Source organism: Callorhinus ursinus, unplaced genomic scaffold (assembly GCF_003265705.2).
Source record: "Callorhinus ursinus isolate GAN/ISIS: 27379988/994484 unplaced genomic scaffold, GSC_fseal_2.0 scaffold12, whole genome shotgun sequence".
NCBI classification, from domain to species: Eukaryota; Metazoa; Chordata; class Mammalia; order Carnivora; family Otariidae; genus Callorhinus; species Callorhinus ursinus.
The window spans coordinates 35,515,667-35,530,113 of record NW_027397074.1 but is presented as its reverse complement, the minus strand read 5'-3'; the positions used below and the strand labels follow the sequence as shown (position 1 = coordinate 35,530,113).

Sequence of the window (14,447 nt, the reverse complement as noted above, 5' to 3'; positions counted from 1 at the left end):
GTGCTATATACATGCAACACACAATTCGTCATGAACAAATAGAGAAGTCATCATACTCTGCTTCATGCACTAATCTAATGGGATCAATAGATCAGTCACCCTGAATCTAGCAGCTCAGATATAAATCAGCAAGGACCAGCTACAGACAACTGAGGACACAATATAATACTGTCTATTAAAGAAGCAGCTAAAATGTACATGAAAAACCACTGGGAAATATAATGCAAATATCAGGGCATTACAGGTGTTAGAGTATTATACCTAATTTGCAGCTGCACAATTTAAATAGGAAACTACGTCCAAATAATGTTCCCAGGAACTGGGAACCCCAAAGCACATAATGCTGCTAAGATCTGGAGCTATCCAGATATCTCACAGCCACAGCTTGGCTAATTGTGCCCCCACTTTCAAGCTCCTCCATAACTCCAAGGTCAGATCTTAAAAGAGATTTCAGGATCTCAAGGTGTGACTATAAATCCACCACACCTCAATCCAGGAGTCAAAAAGGAGGCCAGGAATTCTGTGTGTTCTAGATACAACAACCCTACCCCCCAAGATGGTCACATTTTCATAGGCAGGAGTGAAGACGGGGACCCAGAACTCTGAGCAGTCTTGACAAGCCTGCTCTGGTGCCCCCTATTATCCCTCCTTAAGTTAATCACCACAAGAAGCCCAGATGCCCAGATCATCCCTCACTCATCAATGCTAAGCTCCAAAAGGTAACACTTCCCATTAACCACCACTTCTGTCCCCAGATTCCATACCATCTTCTTTCCTTGCTTTCTTCTCTACATAATATTCATCATTACGAACACATATTTGAACTAATGGGTATTTGTTTATCTGTCTTTCCCACAAGAATATAAGTTCCACCAGGATAGAATTTTTCTTCTGTTTTACTCATTGCTGTACTTACAGTTCCTGGCTTATAATAAGCTATCAATAAATACTTATTAACAAGTGAATAAATGAGTGAATGAATTCTGCCCCAAATTGAGGTAGCCTCCAGAAGCTATAAGTAGTTTACGTCTAAAGCCAATTAGTATTGGGTATCTGACTTCTTTCATACTTGCTTTTAATAGAATAGTTAGCTGATGCTGGATAATGCACTCACTAGCTCTCAAAATGAAGATATGATGCCTCTGTCAAAGAAAGCTGAGAAAGGAAGGCTGTCTTGTACAAATATTTAATTAGAAAAATAACTTTGGATCTCATTCAATGAAAAGACCAGATATTTTGCCTTCAGTCCATATCACCATGGACTCCCAGGTCCTTTTCACCAAAGCTGATGAATATAAAGGGAGGAAGATTAACACAGAGTAAAGTGGTATCCATAATAAGGGATATGAGTGAGAACTGAAAAGAAAATAAAAAATTTAGAAGAAGAATATGCAGCTAGAGTTGCTCCATACTTAGCACATAGGAGTCTCTCAATACCTGTTTATTTAAAATTGAATGAATAATGTTGAAATGTCTAAAGGAGAGGCAATAGGTCAAGGGGGAAAAAAGTAATGTCTTTAGCAGCAAAGAATTTCACTATGTTCGGGCCTTATTTTTTATTTCTTTGAATGGAAACACTTCAAAATGGTACAGGATCACTTTAAAGGATATTTACATGTGTCCACAATAAATATTAATTAGAGACCATATATACCATATTATTTAGAATATGGTAACAAAATAAACTAACCAAGTGATTTTGGATGCGTGTCATTTTCAAATATAGCAGTCTTTTAATAGTCTTCATTTAAAAGCTTTGTTGCTAAGATAAGTCGTTGATTAGTCTTTCAAGTCCTTAATTTCACTTATTATTTTAATCTTAAAATAAGACCTTGTACAGTAATAATGATGCTGCTTGCCTAGAAGTCAGGAGCTATAGGTTCTACCCAGGAGTTTGGAATGATTAAGTCCGAGGGAATATGCCATGAACTGCCTGTTATGGCTCAAGCATTCAGTAAACTAATTTTAGTTTTGGATTTTGAAAAATGATATAATCTGAAAAATGGAGAAATTATGCTTTACTAAACTTTCTCTGTCAAAATACTTAACAAAGACAAATCCAATAATGTTGTATCAATATTCTGTGGTGGATATTAGTTTGTTGTAGGGATGAGTATCTGGATCAGAAACTATCCAGGGTAGAAATATGATAAATGAAAATATTAATGCAGTTTTTTCACATCAAAATGAAAAGGTGAGATGGGCCAGGATTTAGCTGCCTTCCAAGCTGCACAACATAGAAACTGACCAAAGATTCCTTTTTTCTAAGTAGTTCCGTTTCCTTTATCAACTCTAAAAGTTCATCTAAAGTCAGGCCTTATGTTTTCTTGACAGTCAGAAGTGGCAACCAGCAGATGATTGTATATTCAAATTTATTCAAGTACTTTTTTTAATTTCTCAGAGTTTTTGTTTCATAGAACTATACATTTCTTGAATTCAAAGCTTAATGTTCATCAAATCCATTTACCTTTAGCAACAGGAGAGTCTAAGTTTCAATTTCTTTAGAGAAATTGAATTACAGACCAGAGAAAAATTATAGAACAAGAAATTCCAGAAATGGATATATTTTCTTCTTCTCTGCGTTTGACATTACTTTGGTTGACAGTGTTGCTCATATAGTTTTTATAGGTGTTGTGGTCCTGAGAATGTGAAAAACACATGCGTACAGCTTTGATGATGGCATTTTTAAGGTATCTCATGTTGACAACAGAAGAATTTTAATAGCTGTTCTTATATTCATGTGTACTTTAAATAATAAAATGAAAGTGGAATTTCAAAATGTGTCCTGTTGTGCTTAGCCATAAAGTAAAAGCAATAGAAATTATTTAATCACAAATGAGATACTACAGCTAAGTGAATTAGGGAGGAAGTTAAGCTTTTCATTTCTAATTGTCCTCTTTCCTACAATGAACATTAGACACTTAAAAGATTATATACAATTTTACTTTTGGTAGTAAACACAGTTATGTATATATGTTTATTTCTGTGGGGAGTGTCATCTACTTCCCTGCAACTGTTACTGAGTATATACAATTAGCATAATCTATGCAATATTAGAAAATTCCTTTGTTATTTAGAAGGAATTTCCTAGCTTGCATAATATTTTGTACTGTATTTTCCACATCTGGGGCAACATGATTTTTTGTAGAATCCACATCATGAACCAAAACTCTGAAACAATTTCATTAGGGCAGCTTATCAGTTTTACTTTTTCCAGGGGCTATGGGGTGTTCCTGCCAGTATCATTTGCATCCAGTTTAAAAAACCAATGAAAATCCAAATAGGAGAAGGGGAGATGGGGAAAAGACAGATCCCAAATATTAATGGATCCTCACTGTGCTGGAGGGAAGAGGGCTGTGATGCATCTCTGATAGCAGCAGTGGAGGAAATGAACCACTGACTGCAAGCCAGGTTTGAGCTGAGCATTAATACAGGGGAAATCAACATTATCCTGATTACTGCATGTAAGAAACAGATGCCACCCCCACCTCCTTCTGCAGATGTAACAACAGGCACTGTGCCTGCTTAGGATAACTGGGTGGGAATAGCACATAATGCATATACTTATGATAAAAGGAAGGGGTTCCTGACTCAATATCAAAACTTCAGAACATACAAATTTTGGCATAAACATTAGGTTTTTTGTTGTTGTTGCTTTAGGGAAAAAAATTCCTTACTAATCAGCAATAGGTTAGTGTGACTGTTAAAAATATGGTGTGTTATTATGGCCTAAACAATTAATGTCTGGATATGCACCCCCATACCCCTCCCACAAACTCATACAAATATGTCATTACCCATCATTCTTGAAATTTTATTTAGCTTATTACTACTTAAATAGTCCCAACAACGCTCTTCTTTCTTTTCTGTTCTGGAAGCCCCCTTCTCTGTGTTCTCAAAGCACATTTGTCCAAAGCAGCACAATGAACAGGCTATGAGCAACTGAGAAGAGTGGTCTCATTAGTCTTTGCATTCCTGCACCTTATCTAATCACTGGCAAAAAGTCTTCTTTTTCCTGCCCTTCACTCTTCATTTCATGGCAATATGTTATATCTTCTAAATAACTGATTGTGTTTCAAAGAAAACCACTCTAAATAGGAGAAAAATGTATTAATCAAATATTTCTGTTACACTGAATTTAACTATATGTCCACAGATTTGGTCATAAAATAAATCATTTTCTGATATTATAATACCAAAGAGAAAGTCAGAGAGGTCCTTTAAAAGACTTGCCACCAGAACATTTTTTTTCTTTTTTTTTTTTTTTTTTTTTACTGTTATGGGGAAGACCCAATGTAACGTAATGGGTAAAATAATACAAAGATACAAATGTAGTAGAAAATAGCAAACAATTTTCTTTTGAGTGTGTGTGTGTGTGTGTGTGTGTGTGTACATGTAGTATTTACATATATGTAAATTTTGTATATCAGAGGGGAGAGTTTACATTTTAAGTCTGACAGAATGAAAGAAAACTTGAGACATTCCATCCAAACCTGCCTCCTGTACAGTGAGTATAGTTAGTACATAACTGAAATGTCTGCTGAAAACCTCAGGGCAATTGAAATGAGCCCTAAATTACCTCTCCATAACCACCTAATCCCTCTCCCCATCTCTCCCTTTCCAAATCACAAAAATGACATCTCTAACCTCCACAGTGTGTCAGATTTAGGAGTAATCAAACAGAATACCGACAGAGTAAAAGTTTGTAATAAAAAGCCAGCCTCGTGTTCACAGACTGACTGAGTTGCTGCTGGAGAAGGAACCTTGATTAAACCTCACAGAGCCTCATTTTTGGCACATCTTTGACCAGTTAGGCGGGTCCAGGTTCTGCCCATGCTCAGCAATTCCTCATTCCTCCTAGGGAACTGTTCTACCTCTTCCACAGCTCCTCCTCCTCCAATTAAGGGTCTGACACTGCCCATTGACCACATTTATTTTTCTGCCTTTTGGCACCAGGAGCTTGTCTGTTGTAGGATAAAAGTGGAATTCTCTGCTGTCTGCAGGGCTTTCCCCAGGGAACAGAGCATGAAACCCAAACTTATATATAAAATCATATCCTGTTTGCAAACATCATATTCCCTTTGCTTCTCACTAATCTGGTCCTGTAAACCCCAGCACAGCTTGAGAGCCCATTCCTCATCTAAACAAATGCCATAAGCTCCTTTATACTTTTACAACCATGTCAAAAAATAATATTGCCTGCCAATAGTGATGTGATTGGAGTTGCCTCCTCCGAGCCATAAAAGAAGTGCAGAATCTGTTATCAATTTCTCTAAGTGTATCAAGGGAATTATGGGTCGATTCAGTTCCAAGTTATAAATGACAACTCAAAAGCCGCAGAAGCGTTTGAAGCTGGGAGCTGATGACGACATTATCATAAAAGCCTGCTCGTCCTTGCTTTTGTGGTTTTTTTTGTGGCCTATCAAGTGAAGAGGGAAAAATAAAGCTGAGAAATGATTTCAAGATTTCTTCACACAGCAGCAGGTCAGATGGCCAGAAAAAATGATCACTATTTTTAGTGATATACCCTTAGGAGTGAGAACTAAAGTGGTCCTGCACTGGCTTTTATTTCCAGAGTCCCTTAATTATCTATTTCATTAGATGATGGCCAAGTCCTGGGATTTGGTAAAATGCTCTCTGCAACTGAGGCATTTTCTTGTAGCGCAATCACACACTAATGAGAAGTGAGTCTTGCCATAGTAACAAACAAAAGGAGAACCAAACAAAAAGAAATTTAGAAACCCTTGCGATTGTCACTCAAAATGCAATTCTGGAAAATATACTTTAAAGCACCTTACATACCATTTGCCCATTGAGCAACCTAACCAACTACTGGCAAATTATCACAAGCAAAGAGTCCACTTATCATGATGAGCACTGGGTAATGTTTAGAATTGTTGAATCACTGTATTTTACACCTAAAACTAATATAACACTATATGTTAACTATACTGTAATTAAAAAACTTAAAAATTATCATATGCAATTTTAGGAGAAAACTTAATAAGAAGTAGGGATTTTCTGATTTCACAATGTCCTAGGTAGTCTCCCCAGAAGCTAGTCAATCCATCAGACTTCAGTAGGTATATATTAAAGCCACCTAGTAGCATGGTGTATATTCTAGGGACTGGAGTTTACTTTAATAATTGGGGAGTATTAAGTATTTTGGAATTTAAACCAATAATGTGAACTGGAAGAGTGCCTTAACACAAGAGCAATTTTGGTGGTTTCCAAGTTCTCTGAAGTGCCCCATGTTGTGAAGTTGGACCACTCTCAGTTCATACTGGCTATCTTTGTATATTTAATATGTCTAGGACTGTCCCAAAAGTAAAAATTTAGACTGGTACAAATCTAGAGGATTCTCTTAGGACTTATAACAAAACACAAGATCTGAAGGGCAAGAAGGTTTCTGAATGCCTAAGAACACAACTTGGTTTCTGGAAAAGAAAAAAAAAGGCCAAATCAAACTAGTTCTCTAGAGTACCAACATAGACAAGCTTGTGCGTGCACACACACACATCATACACATGTTCACATTCACTTGGACCTACATAAAACCACCAGAAGACCTTCAGAAGACCAAGAGGTGAATCTAATAAACAGAAGTGCCTCTCTCCAGCCTTCTCCAGCACTGAAGTCAAACTGATCCAGTCTTCCACCTCCTGCCTCTGCTTGCTGAAGCTAGATTTACCTACTACCATTGCTGCCACCAAGGATAAAGTCAGTGTTTGGGGACATTATTAAGGACTTATTTTATGATACTGACTGTGCTTTGTGTGGGACATACAGGGACAAAAGCAGTACTCATTCTTCATTCCTTGGGCACTTCCAAGAGTTTACTAGAGCAGTTCTAGCTGAAGAATAAGAAGTTACCTTGGATGCATTCCTAGAGATGTATCAACTACTAAAATTGAACCAGGAAGAAATAGAAAACCTGAACAGACCTATAACCACTAAGGAAATTGAAGCAGTCATCAAAAATCTCCCAACAAACAAAAGCCCAGGGCCAGATGGCTTCCCAGGGGAATTCTATCAGACATTTAAAGAAGAATTAATACCTATTCTCCTGAAACTGTTCCAAAAAATAGAAATGGAAGGAAAACTTCCAAACTCATTTTATGAGGCCACCATCACCTTGATCCCCAAACCAGACAAAGACCCCATCAAAAAGGAGAATTACAGACCAGTATCCTTGATGAACATGGATGCAAAAATTCTCACCAAAATACTAGCCAATAGGATCCAACAGTACATTAAAAGGATTATTCACCACGACCAAGTGGGATTTATCCCTGGGCTGCAAGGTTGGTTCAATATCCGCAAATCAATGTGATACAATATATTAACAAAAGGACAAGAACCATATGATCCTCTCAATAGATGCAGAAAAAGCATTTGACAAAGTACAGCATCCTTTCTTGATCAAAATTCTTCAGAGTATAGGGATAGAGGGTACATACCTCAATATCATAAAAGCCATCTATGAAAAACCTACAGCTAATATCATTTGCAATGGGGAAAAACTGAGAGCTTTCCCCCTAAGGTCAGGAACACGACAGGGATGTTCACTATCACCACTGCTATTCAACACAGTATTAGAAGTCCTAGCCACAGCAATCAGACAAGAAAAAGAAATCAAAGGCAACCAAATCGGCAAGTAGGAAGTCAAACTCTCACTCTTTGCAGATGATATGATACTTTATGTGGAAAACCCAAAAGACTCCACCCCAAAACTGCTAGAACTCATACAGGAATTCAGTAAAGTGGCAGGATATAAAATCAATGCACAGAAATCAGTGGCATTCCTATAGACCAACAAGACAGAAGAGAGAGAAATTAAGGAGTTGATCCCATTTACAATTGCACCCAAAACCATAAGATACCTAGGAATAAATCTAACCAAAGAGGCAAAGGATCTGTCCTCAGAAAACTATAAAATACTCATGAAAGAAATTGAGGAAGACACAAAGAAATGGAAAAATGTTCCATGCTCATGGATTGGAAGAACAAACATTGTGAAGATGTCAGTGCTACCTAGAGCAATCTACACATTCAAAGCAATCCCCATCAAAATACCATCCACTTTTTTCAAAGAAATGGAACAAATAATCCTAAAATTTGTATGGAACCAGAAGAGACCTCGAATAGCCAGAGGAATGTTGAAAAAGAAAAGCAAAGCTAGCGGCATCACAATTCCAGACTTCTGGTTCTATTACAAAGCTGTCATCATCAAGACAGTATGGTACTGGCACAAAAACAGACACATAGATCAATGGAACAGAATCGAGAGCCCAGAAATGGACCCTCAACTCTCTGGTCAACTAATCTTTGACAAAGCAGGAAAGAATGTCCAATGGCAAAAAGAGAGTCTCTTCAACAAATGGTGTTGGGAAAATTGGACAGCCACACGCAGAAGAATGAAACTGGACCATTTCCTTACTCCACACACAAAAACAGACTCAAAATGCTTGAAAGACCTAAATGTGAGACAGGAGTCCTTCAAAATCCGAAAAGAGAACACAGGCAGCAACCTCTTAGACCTCAGCCACAGCAACTTCTTCCTAGAAACATCGCCAAAGGCAAGGGAAGCAAGGGCAAAAATGAACTATTGGGACCTCAACAAGATAAAAAGCTTTTGCATAGCAAAAGAAACAGTCCACAAAACCAAAAGACAACTGACAGAATGGGAGAAGATATTTGCAAATGACATATCAGATAAAGGGCTAGTATCCAAAATCTATAAAGAACTTATCAAACTCAACACCCAAAGAACAAATAATCCAATCAAGAAATGGGCAGAAGACATGAACAGACATTTTTCCAAAGAAGACATCCAAATGGCCAACAGACACATGAAAATTGCTCAACATCACTTGGCATCAGGGAAATCCAAATCAAAACCTCAATGAGATACCACCTCACACCAGTCAGAATGGCTAAAATTAACAAGTCAGGAAACGACAGATGTTGGTGGGGATGTGAAGAAAGTGCAGAGGTTCACAAACAAAATGTGCTACAAGGCAAAGTACTCCTACACTGTTGGTGGGAATGCAAGCTGCTGCAACCACTCTGGAAAACAGGAATGGAGGTTCCTCAAAAAGTTGAAAATAGAGCTACCATACGATCCAGCAATTGCACTACTGGGTATTTACCACAAAGATACAAATGTAGGGATCCGAAGGCGTACATGCACCCCGAAGTTTATAGCAGCAATGTCCACAATAGCCAAACTGTGGAAAGAGCCAAGATGCCCATCAACAGATGAATGGATAAAGAAGATGCGGTATACACACACACACACACACACACACACACACACACACACACACACACCACACACTGGAATATTATGCAGCATCAAAAGGAATGAGATCTTGCCATCTGCAATGGCGTGGATAGAACTGGATGATGTTATGCTGAGCGAAATAAGTCAATAAGAGAAAGACATGTATCATATGACCTCACTGATATGAGGAATTCTTAATCTCAGGAAACAAACTGAGGGTTGCTGGAGTGGTGGGGGGTGGCTGGGTGATAGACATTGGGGAGGGTATGTGCTACAGTGAGCGCTGTGAATTGTGCAAGACTGTTGAATCACAGAACTGTACCTCTGAAACAAATAATACAATATGTGTTAAAAAGAAAAGAAAAGAAGAAGAAGAAGATAGCAGGAGGGGAAAAATGAAGGGGGGGAAATCGGAGGGGGAGACAAACCATGAGAGATGATGGACTCGGAAAAACAAACCAAGGGTTCTAGAGGGGAGGGGGTGGGAGGATGGGTTAGCCTGGTGATGGGTATTAAAGAGGGCACGTTCTGCGTGGAGCACTGGGTGTTATACACAAACAATGAATCTTGGAACACTACAACAAAAAGTAATGATGCCATGTATGGTGATTAACATAACAATAAAAAAATCTAAAAATTTTTTAAAAAGGAGCTAAAACTATGAAAAAAATAAAAATCACAGTTCTTGGGTCGAAGAAAACAATAATAACTATTTTACAAAGCTCTTATAAACCTCAGTTGTATGATAGCAAACTGTAAAATCCAAGCAGATATTGGTTGTTGTAGTTGCCATTCTTATTTCTAGAGAGGGCAGAATCATAGGTGAAGGAATAGAAAGATTATCCTTGTGAAATCTAGAATCACTAAAATGACAGAATTAACTTAAAATATATGGAATTTCCCTGTATAAAATTTAGTTATAGCAAAATATTGCCTAAAATATGACATACACAGTTCTTTCCCTTCAATATTCAAGAAGCCTACGTGATTTAAATTTCTCAGTCCTTGAAACTTGATCTAGAATTATGTTGTCCTAACATGACTTAACACTTAGTTCTATAGGATGACAGTTTGCTACTGGTAAGGGTTAACTTTAAATACAGTTCAGGTTAAAGGATGTGTTCTAATCATCCACAAAAATGTAGACATTTTTCTTCATATGTCACTGGATTCAAATAAATTTGTCCTTGAAATGTGGCGTAAATATCCTGGGTGGAAAAAGGCTTTGTTAATTACTGAAGACAAAAATGGCCCTAGAGGTTCACAAACAAAATGTGCTACAAGGCAAAGCACTTTGTGAAGTTAATGCTATTTTCATCAGGAATATAATGTACTTGCATATTCAGTGTGACTCTATTAAGAACTGAATTCTGCTGCAAAACTGTTAAACCCTCTTGGGTTACCTTTTCTCCAGCTACATAAAAGTCTAGCAAAGCTAACTTTACAGGCACGTGACCTGTGCAGTCCCACAGAACCCTAGAGTTAGAAGAGCCCCACAGTTGGATTAATTCACTGTGTTACCATCTTGAAATTCTTAATAAATTTTGAGCACAGAGATTTGCATGTTTACTGGGAATTGAGCCCTATAAATTATTAGCCAATCCTGAAGTCTAGGATAACTTCTACGGAGACACGGCCTGAATAGATAAATCAAAGGAGATATTTTTGGCAATTTATGTTATTTAAAAGCAGTAAACAAACTCATACTTACCCCAAGTCCACCACAAGGTAATGAAGAAAAAAACTTTTGAGAGGCATCACCTATACGTTAAGAAGACATGTAAAAAATATATCAATTGGGAATATAATTATAATTTTAAAAATTTTAGTGCTTATTAACACATAATATCATGTCACATAGGATTTATCACTTGATTCAGAAGAAAATTAATCAAATTTTAAATAGGTAAAAACTTAAAGCAAATGAATTATTATTACATGTAGAGTCTATTGCCCCACATGAAAAAACCACATACCTATGATATTTGAGTCTCAAAAAATTTTTAGCTGCCCTACGCATCATTTATCACAACATCTTTTATATACATTTTACTTAAAATAACTCAGCTATTCTCTGAGTGTATCCCTCTAAAGTGATGTTTTGAGCCACAAGTTTTTGAAAAATACTGTCATTTTTTAAATGTTTTAAATATTAAAACATCTACTCAAATACACAGACTTATTCTCAATTTCTACTTCAGATATAACTAAGACAAAGTATATTATAAGCCTCTTCAAAGTCCACTTTTTAAACAAACAAGTCAGAAAACACTATAATAAGGATAACCCTTTTGGGAAATCTACATAATGTAAATAGAAATATATCTTCTTTAAAATGTATACCAAAGTCTTGCTTGTGACTGTCAATTGATATTTCATGGAATTTTTAATCATTTTGTTTACCTACATTTTCATTTTCTACATTACCTACCACATTTAATACAGAAAACAAAAATATTCACTCCTAAACCTGTCTGCAAGATAATTAAAGGAAAAGCAATGATCATATCTATCCCAAAACCTTTGCTGTAATGATGATCAGTGAAATAAAAAATAATGAAAATTGAAAATACGTTTGCAGCAGACTTCACATGACATGTCAGTAAAAGTCTAACTAGATTTTGTTGTCAAAGAACATTTACTTTGTAAACAATAAATTGTTTGAGTTGATTTTTCAAATGCAATTGCTAACAGATGGGAAATGATAAAAATATAAGTGCAAATGAAAAAAATAAGACATCTCATTACATATAAGGGTGGGGAACAAAAGAAAAAAATGAAAAATCAACAGAAAAAAATAAGGAAACCAAGGAAAAATGTTAAAACTGGAATAATGACATCAATAAAGTACATGAAAAAATTTATGGATAGCATCAATACAATACATTAAAAAATTTACAGGTAGCTTGGTGAAGGGCAAAGTTTTCTTAAGTGGTTGTTGCTCATAACAATGATGTTTCTGTATTCTTGAATATTTTGCAAGGATGTATTAGTCACAATTAATTTCACATGTTAAAATATATAATATTATATATTTTAATGTCTGAACTCTTCATTCCACAGCCAGTGAAAAGGGATAAAGGTAATATTGCAATGTAATAAATTTAAAGTACTTTCTAAAAATCATTAAATCCTAAGAGAATAAGTAAAATAAATGATAAGCTGCTTAAGGAGAATTTTTATTTAGTAAGGTTTACAATAATATAAAACAGCCAAATAATCAATAATTTAAATTTAGTAGTATGTAAAAAATTTTTAATTCACTGAATTGACTGAATTGATTTATTTTTTAAAGATTTTATTTATTTATCTGAGAGAAAGAGAGCATGAGAGAGAGAGCACAAGAGGGGGGAGGGTCAGAGGCAGAAGCAGACTCCCTGCTGAGCAGGGAGCCCGATGTGGGACTCGATCCTGGGACTCAAGGATCATGACCTGAGCCGAAGGCAGTCAATGGCTTAACCAACTGAGCCACCCAGGCGCCCCTGGATTTATTTTTTAATAATGCTACATTGCCTTATCCATGGACTCAGATCTAGCTAGCCACAAGATAATGGTAACTGGTAATAAGAACGACAGGACTATTAATGCAAAGGAAAACCCTGCACTAGAAATGATTGGAGAAAATGTTTTTAAGTGTCACCTTAGAGAGTCTAGAGTATTTAAAGAGATAAATGGTGCCCATTTTCAAATCTAATCATTTTATAAGCTATAGGTGTCTTTCAAGATACAAAGACTGATAGGTCTGGTCATAATGAACTTCTATTTAAATCCTTCCTCCCTAACTCCAGAACATAACTATCAAAAACAATAATATCACTTTAACTCAGAAAATAACACAATTGAATGAATTTCAATTAAATGTGCATGCACCATGACAGATACTAACCCCTCCCTCTCTGTGTTGGGAGGGACTCGGGGAGAAAAAAGGATGTATGGGAGTGAAAAGGGTTAAAGAGAGGGAAAATATCTTAATGCTTAGAAATTTATATATTTTGTACATACCAACTTTGATCTTTAAAATAGAAGTAAAAAGCCACAAAAATCCAAATTTCATAAAAAAGAAAAAATAAAATAAAAAAACAAATTTCATAAGGAACAAAAAAAGGATGAAAAGTTAAACTTTTAAAAGAATGAGATTATTCACTTAGAATCTGAATTACGGAAACCCATCTAAGTTTCTGGATTCACAAGAGAAACTGAAGTAGTTCAGAGGTATTATCAAAGTTGAATTTAGGGGCACCTGGGTGGCTCAGTTATTTAAGCATCTGCCTTCAGCTTGGATCATGATCCCCGGGGTCCTGTAATGGAGCCTTGCTCAGGCTTCCCGCTCAGTGGGAAGCCTGCTTCTTCCTCTCCCTCTGCCCCTCCCCCCAGTTCGTGGGTGTGTGCTCGGGCGCACTCTCCCTCTCAAATCTTCCCAAAAGAAGTTGAATTTTTTGCTTAAAATCAGGATCTAATAATGGCAACATCCCTGTTTATCTTTACTCATGTAGCCTGCACACAATACTGAAATTGCTGCACTGATCCCTGAGAGGTACCTATGGAACTCCTCATGTGTATCTAAAGCTAATTTTAAAATCATCAACTATATGAATATTATCCCACATTAAGTACTAAAAACTAATGACATATATGGCCAATTTATTTAATAAAACTGTAAAAACTACTAAGATCTGGAAGCAGCCCAAGTGTCCATCACCTAATGAATTAGGATAAAGATGTGCTATATATATACAATGGAGTATTACCCAGCCATAAAAAATAATGAAATCTTGCTATTTGCAACAACATGATTGGATTTAGAGAGTATAATGCTAAGTAAAATATGTCAGTGATAGAAAAACAAAGACCAGGGGCGCCTGGGTGGCTCAGTCAGTTAAGCCGCTGCCTTTGGCCCAGGTCATGATCCCAGGCTCCTGGGATTAAGCCCTGCATCAAGCTCCTTGCTCAGCAGGGAGCCTGCTTCTCCCTTTCCTTCCCACTCTTGTTCTCTCGCTATCTCTCTCTCTCTCAAATGAATAAATAAAATCTTTAAAAAAGAAAGAAAGAAAGAAAGAAAGAAAAAGAAAGAAAGAAAGAAAGAAAGAAAGAAAGAAAGAAAGAAAGAAAGAAAGAGAAAGAAAGAAAGAAAGAAAGAAAGAAAGAAAGAAAGAAAGAAAGA

The 14,447-nt window shown here is 36.4% G+C and overlaps 1 protein-coding gene across 1 annotated transcript in view; it reads right to left on the bottom strand.

The window, feature by feature from the left end:
* LOC112824959 (histone deacetylase 9) overlaps positions 1 to 14,447 on the bottom strand; it is a 636,385-nt gene that overhangs the window by 158,470 nt on the left and 463,468 nt on the right. The window contains exon 20 of the mRNA XM_073898929.1: positions 10,998 to 11,047. Coding sequence (XP_073755030.1) covers positions 10,998 to 11,047 — 50 coding nt within the window. The remainder of the gene's footprint in view (positions 1 to 10,997; positions 11,048 to 14,447) is intronic.